A 7,361-nucleotide genomic window follows, 5' to 3' on the forward strand; every position below is an offset into this window, starting at 1 on the left:
CTGGAAAAACAACCAACTGAAAAACCTCACAAAGATAAGCGTATACAGAGCCGTTGTCATACCCACACTCCTGTTCGGCTCCGAATCATGGGTCCTCTACCGGCACCACCTACGGCTCCTAGAACGCTTCCACCAGCGTTGTCTCCGCTCCATCCTCAACATCCATTGGAGCGCTCACACCCCTAACGTCGAGGTACTCGAGATGGCAGAGGTCGACAGCATCGAGTCCACGCTGCTGAAGATCCAGCTGCGCTGGATGGGTCACGTCTCCAGAATGGAGGACCATCACCTTCCCAAGATCGTATTATATGGCGAGCTCTCCACTGGCCACCGTGACAGAGGTGCACCAAAGAAAAGGTACAAGGACTGCCTAAAGAAATCTCTTGGTGCCTGCCACATTGACCACCGCCAGTGGGCTGATAACGCCTCAAACCGTGCATCTTGGCGCCTCACAGTTTGGCGGGCAGCAGCCTCCTTTGAAGAAGACCGCAGAGCCCACCTCACTGACAAAAGGCAAAGGAGGAAAAACCCAACACCCAACCCCAACCAACCAATTTTCCCTTGCAACCGCTGCAATCGTGTCTGCCTGTCCCGCATCGGACTGGTCAGCCACAAACGAGCCTGCAGCTGACGTGGACTTTTTACCCCCTCCATAAATCTTCGTCCGCGAAGCCAAGCCAAAGAAAAACATACATACACATTTTAAAACAGATCTTATTTGAAATATTGAAGAATTCATATTCAATGAACTTTGCAGAAACAATGGAGAATTTTATGCATATTTCACAAATAGGTGCTAATTGAAATTATGTCATGAAATGAAGACATTGTTTGGATTGGAGAAAGGCTGGCTGGTTGAATAACTACTACGCTTCTGACCTTTTTTACAAAGTGCTCACAGAAATGTCGCTCCTGGGTTTTGTTTACCTAAGACAACAGGTTGATCAAAAAGAACTCTTGTGTTTTGCTGAAGAAGGTGGGGGGTTTTGCAAGTGAGAGAGTCACAAGGGCTTTCTAGCAGTCTCAGTTGGAGAGAGAGGAGACAAGCTCAACAAGCTCTCTCAGCTAGTGTGTGTGACACTGAAAGCAGCTGAACAGAACAAGCCAGGATAAGCTTGTTGGAAACAGAAAGCTCCAGAGTGGTGGATGGTTGGACATGCTATCTGTCTGATGTTTCTCTTGGAATAAGGGAAACAGAAAGAAACTCTAGTGATAGCATGAAAGAAAGAGGTTATCATCTGGAGAACTCTGATGGGGCAAGTTTCATCAGCGAGACCTTGAGATGACTAATGGTGGTACCTCAGTTGTGGAAATCCTGGAACAAATCTCTCTCTGCAAACCCTACAAGAACCTTCCTGAGTGGTAAACATTTACCTTTCGAGCACCAAAGCCTGGTGAACTTTATACATGTTAAATTCTGTGCACAGTATAAGAATTGCCTGCAACCAGAGAACTTGGAAGAAGGAGAAGTGAGATTGAACTGTGAACCAAAGAACTTTCTTAAATTTACACACACATGATACACGTGCGCTTAGAATTAGAAGGGCGTTAATTTGGGTTAGTTTAGTATAGAGATAAGTTAAAGTTTAATTCTGTTTTCATGTTTAAAGTTGATTAAAAACAACTTTTGTTAAAGTAACTACTTGTCTTGGTGAACGGCTATTGCTGCTGGGTTTTGGGGTGCTTTGGGCTCGTAACAGAAGTTCACAGGATTCACCTGCAAACTCCATGAAGCCATTACTGGAGATCAGAATTGAACCAGGGCAATGGAGCTGTGACAGTGCTGCACAACCTCCTGAGAAAGCTATCGAGAATATTCACTCTCATTTTTTCACCAAAATATCTGGTTTATTTCCAGAATTATTCACGATTTCAGATTTCAATTGTTTTGCTTTGAAATTCTAAAGTTTGCCCCTGATCAACACCAAGTTCATTCATTTCAGCCAATCAAATGGAGAAAAGCCTCTTTGTTCCGATTTGGAAGATGAAGATCAGAACATTCTTTGCTCCTACCCATTGCCAATGACCCTTGCTAGAAAATACAAGTGCAAGTATGGACCCAAGAATCCAGAGTTAACTGTCCCGAGCCAGCAACAGAAAAGTTATGTCTTTAAATTTTTTAATGCAACACAATAACAGGGCCTTTCGGCCCAAGAGCTTGTGCCATCCAATTAACCTACAACCTGGAGGTAGGAGGAAACCGGAGCCCCCGAGAAAAACTCATGCAGACACGTGAAGAATATACAAATTCCTTTCAGACAGCAGGGGTTTAGCTGGCGCTAAAACAGCACTGTGCTAATCACTTCACTAATTGTGCTGCCCATTATAGAATATAGAACAATGGCAGGGGCCATGCATTCTTCTTTACCAAGGACAAGTGGGCATGGAGCAGGAGTTGGAGAAGCAAGAGACTGCAAATCCAGAAACCTCGAGGGAAAAAGTCTATTGGACTGCAATCCAACAGGTTTAACAGTATCTGTGAATAATTATTTATCTATCCTTTATAATGATCTCTTTCCAAATTGGGGTAATTTAATGTACATCATTGTAGAGAGCATAGCTTATGGAGCTATTTGTTTACAGCCAGTAAGATTTTTGCTGCATATGTACATATGCACGACAATGATTTTTGTGGTAGGGAGGGAAAGAACTGTTGGAAACACAATCAAGACTTATTGTTGTCATGATAATGAATATGCATGAGATCTATTCACCTGACCGGAAGTCAGATGGTATGAGAGAGAGAGAGAAGAGCGCGAAATGGAGGAACAATGAAAACTGGAGAATAAAGACACAGAGATATTTAACTGGTAAAACCTGCGGTAGTAGTGTTGTTATTCACATTTCGGGCCACAAATGTGACATTGGCGACAAGGATTAAAACAACAACATTTTGGAACTTCAATGTGATAAGCATTTTGATTTTTGAATCAGTGGCTTTGGGCTGAAAAGTTTCCTCATGGCAGGCGCAGAAACTGACTTTCTAACACTTTGAGGTGTTCCTCATTTTGACCCGACGGGTCAAAATGTGAGTGTGAAGTGGAAGGCACGGCTGGAAGAATTTGAAGCCTACGCCGACAGTCATGGCCTATTTCTCGATAGCGGTACGGTGGAACAAAAAGCGCAGAGGAGGGCGTTACTTCTTTTCACCGCAGGACCCGCAGTTCGGGAAACTTTTAAAACACTTTTGAATACAGGAAGGAAGGATGAGTACCAGAAAGCTGTCGATGCATTGAATGCACACTATGTAGTGACACCGAATGCTACATTTCAACGCCATTTGTTTCGGAGAACTAAACAACAAGATGGACAAACGATTGCTCAGTACGTGACGAGATAGCGACAGCTGGCTGTTGGATGCAATTACATGGCAGCTGATTTGGACAACCAATTATTGGATTAAGTCGTGCAGCACTGCAGATCAGACGAGTTCAGGAGATGTCTGCTGGAAAAAGGGAGTGAGTTGAAGCTCACCGATGCTTTAGCCATTGCTGTTGCATTAGAGGCTGTTGAGGGGCAATTTCATACCATGACTCTGAAGGACAACTCAAGCCAGCAAGTTAAGAGGCTCTCGCATCGCCATAACCAGCCAAGATATACGTCAACACATGACAGGGAGTGTTATCGATGTGGAAACAGAGGTCATTTCAGAAAAGACCCATGCTGCCCAGCAAAAGACAAAGTTTGCAGAAAGTGCGGAGATAAGGACCACTTTGCAAAGAAGTGCAAAAGCAAGTCCAATGCAGACCAGAAGGGGAAGAGCACAGCTTCCAAAGGCAAAACTTGGGGGAAAAGAAAGTATCCTGGAAAGAAAGACACTATTCGCCATAAAGACGGTGACCCAGAAAGTGACGATGATGATAATAACCAGGATGGACCGAGATACTATCAATTTACATTGAATGATGTACATCATGAGAAGGTCCCAGTGATAATTGGTGGTGTGATAGTTCCGGTCATTGTAGACTCAGGCAGTGACAGTAATGTAATTGACCAACATTTATGGGAGAAATTGAAAAGGAAAAAGATCATCTGTACATCAAAGAAGTGCTCCAAGAAACTGTATCCATACACAGCAACCAAGCCATTGCAGACCATAAAAGACGAACTTTGTTGCATCGGACAGTGTGTATTGAGAGGTTGTAGATTGGTGATACCGCAGAGGTTGAGACCAAAGATTGTATCCTTAGCTCATGAAGGACACCTAGGTATTGTTGGTACCAAGCAAAACCTCAGGAGTAAAGTATGGTGGCCAGGTTGTGATAAAGACGCAGAGAAATTCGTCAAAACCTGCCATGGTGTCAAATCACAAGTAGGAGTAATCCTCCAGAGCCGATCTGGAGTACGCAACTCCCGACAGGACCGTGGATCGACGTAGCCGTTGATTTTCTTGGACCTTTACCGACTGGTGAATCAATCATGGTAGTGATAGATCACTACAGCAGATACTATGAGTACGCTGTGATGAGGTCAACGACCACTGAAAAAACAATACAAGCATTAGCAGAGATCTTCGCAAGATATGGATTGCCTGTTACGTTATACTCTGACAATGGTCCACAATTCATTTCAGAGACATTTGCTGAATACATGAGGACCACAGGTATCCACCATCATAAAGTAACTCCGAAATGGCCGCAAGCCAACGGGGAAGAAGAGAGACAAAATCAGTCCATTGAAAAACGATTACGGATTGCTCACGCAGGACAAAATTGGCGAGAAGCATTGCTATCCTATGTAGCTGTCTATCGGGCAATGCCTCATGCAACCACAGGAAAAAGTCCTGCAAAAGTACTTTTTGGGAGAAAATTCCGAACAAAAATGCCCGAAATAAAGGAAATCAGGGGCGACCAGGAGATGAGGGACCACGATGCTGAAAAGAAAGGAGCAGCAAAGCTGTACACAGATTTGAGACGTGGAGCCAGGTACTCAGACATCATACCTGGAGATAATGTTCTGGTGAGGCAAGAGAGTGGTGGTAAGCTAGACACACCTTATTACCATCAACCCTACACTGTCGTATCCAGAAGTGGCAGTATGGTAACAGTCAAGTCTCCGGCTGGAGTCCTGTACAAAAGAAATGTGTCTGGTGTAAAAAGGTACCAGTCCAGAGCGACATCAAGCGAGGTGGTTGAAAGTCCAATACGAGATGCTCAACCTGAGGGACCAGATGATGTTCCCGAGGCAGTTACCAGCATTCCTGATGAAGTGACCAGAGTGCCAGAAACACCCGAGGCCGTAGCGAGCAGTGTTTCCGATGCTGAGAGTGAACAACCGAGTGGCGACGATAGCATCGCAGGAAGGCCGAAGCGAGACAGGAAACCACCTAAACAATACGAAGACTTTGTGCCATATTTCTAATTGTGCCCGCATTATCACGAAAGGGAAAGTTTGTGATAGTTGGAATGATAATAGAACATTGGGACAGTGATTTGATCATATATCATAAAGTGCATGTATGAGTGCTGTATGAAGTACATTTTTGTTTAGTTGAGTTATTGTATTACAGTTGGTTATGACATGTTTATGTTACATTGTGTGTAGAAGGAGTTTGAACTTGTTTGTTTGTTTGTTTGAAATTGTTTGTTGGTTCCGAGGGATATTGATAAGGTGACAGTGTTTACATTTAAACATTAAGGTGTAAAGTTTATTTCTGGTGAAAGGAGGGATGTCATGATAATGAATATGCATGAGATCTATTCACCTGACCGGAAGTCAGATGGTATGAGAGAGAGAAAAGAGCGCGAAATGGAGGAACAATGAAAACTGGAGAATAAAGACACGGAGATATTTAACTGGTAAAACCTGCGGTAGTAGTTAAATGTTAACTTCACATTTCGGGCCACAAATGATTTTTGTGGTAGGGAGGGAAAGAATTGTTGGAAACACAATCAAGACTTATTGTGTGTGGAGAGAGTGGGAAAGGTGAGACAAGGACGAGTCAGTGAACCAGGAAAATGGAAAGGACAGCAGACAGGAGTTGGGAGATAGAGCCAGGAGATTCATAAGAGCTAAAGAGAGAAAAAGAGTTGGAGCAAAATAGACCAGGGAGGGTGAAGGATAAGACAACTTGTGAAGGATGATTAGTGAGAGCTACCATTGTCGGAATATGGTAAGTATGATAATGGTGATATGGGAACTGTGAGGAGAGGTCTTTCTGACATCAGAAAGGGGATGGAATCTGGTGGGTGAAATGCTGAGCAGTGGTGGATGGAACTGGGAGGGGAATGGAAGCAGGCGAGGGTGGGGTGGGGGATGAAGGGAAAACAAAGGGAGGTCTACAGAGGGGGTGGGGGAGGGGCAAATTAGAAAATTCAGTGTTCATCCTATTGACCAGTGATGATCACATCGTGTTCTTGTGGTTTGCATTGGACCACCTTCTGGCAACGGAAAAGGCCAAGCATGGTACAGAAATGGGAAGTGGGATGGCTGTCGTGGAGAGAACACAGTCAGCAACACCACCCTCTGGAACTGAGTCCAGTTACCTTCCAGGAAGACTTTGTTCCGCAACTGCACTATCTGGTCGCGACTACTCCATTCCCTGAAGCACGCCATGTCGTCGCTGTCGTCCATCTCTCACACCGACCCACCCCCCGGCCCGGCTCTCACACACACACACACTACCCTATGGCGTCACACAGCCCGCGTGCGGCGCGTGGGGCTCCTCGTGGAAACCGCCAGGGGTTTCAGGGCGGTTGGGGGGGTCGCGCGCGGGAGGAGTCATGACCGCAATGGCGCCAGCTCTGACCTTCTGCGTGACAAGGTGAGGGTTCCAGCTGGGCCTGAAGGAATGTTGCTCTTTCACCGCCGAACTGGGCGAGATAGGACAAGCTAGTGGTATTAAGAATATTTAAAAAGTCGGACCTCGAAATGTCGGGATCAATTCTAATGCTGTGATAAACACAGGAATAAGTTGATAAATAAGCAAAAGGGGGGAAAGTGGAAATCGGAAATATTCCAAGTACTCAGACCTTGAACCATAATTTCAATCCAAATTTATGATAATTTGTTGTACACATACAACAGTGTTTCACATGCACCCACAATACATAATCACATAGGCATAAATATATCATTTAAAATAAATATACAAATGTTTTGGGATTATTTATATTTACAATCTTAATGGTAGATATGGTGTGCTGGATGGAAAGGGTATTTATAATTCTTTGAGCCCTATTTCAGCCATGCTCCTGGTAAATAGATGAAAGAGATCCTGCCTGACCTGCTGGAGATTTTCAACATCGTCTATTTTATTTTCACGTAAATACTTGCAGAGATGGTACAGGTTCGAGAGCTTTAAAGTTATGATGAATTGGGACTGTTTATGGAAAAATTGGACCAGTATTAATTCTGTATTA

At 44.2% G+C, this 7,361-nt stretch overlaps 1 protein-coding gene across 2 annotated transcripts in view; it reads right to left on the bottom strand.

Annotated features, from left to right (window-relative positions):
- Positions 1-6,634, bottom strand: part of LOC138761980 (coiled-coil domain-containing protein 183-like) — a 111,676-nt gene extending 105,042 nt beyond the window's left edge. For both annotated transcript variants that reach the window (XM_069935062.1, XM_069935053.1), the window contains exon 1: positions 6,486-6,634. In XM_069935062.1, coding sequence (XP_069791163.1) covers positions 6,486-6,573 — 88 coding nt within the window. In that variant the 5' untranslated portion in view covers positions 6,574-6,634. The remainder of the gene's footprint in view (positions 1-6,485) is intronic.
- Between the last annotated feature and the right edge of the window lie 727 nt (positions 6,635-7,361).

Source organism: Narcine bancroftii, chromosome 1, assembly GCF_036971445.1.
Source record: "Narcine bancroftii isolate sNarBan1 chromosome 1, sNarBan1.hap1, whole genome shotgun sequence".
NCBI classification, from domain to species: domain Eukaryota; kingdom Metazoa; phylum Chordata; class Chondrichthyes; order Torpediniformes; family Narcinidae; genus Narcine; species Narcine bancroftii.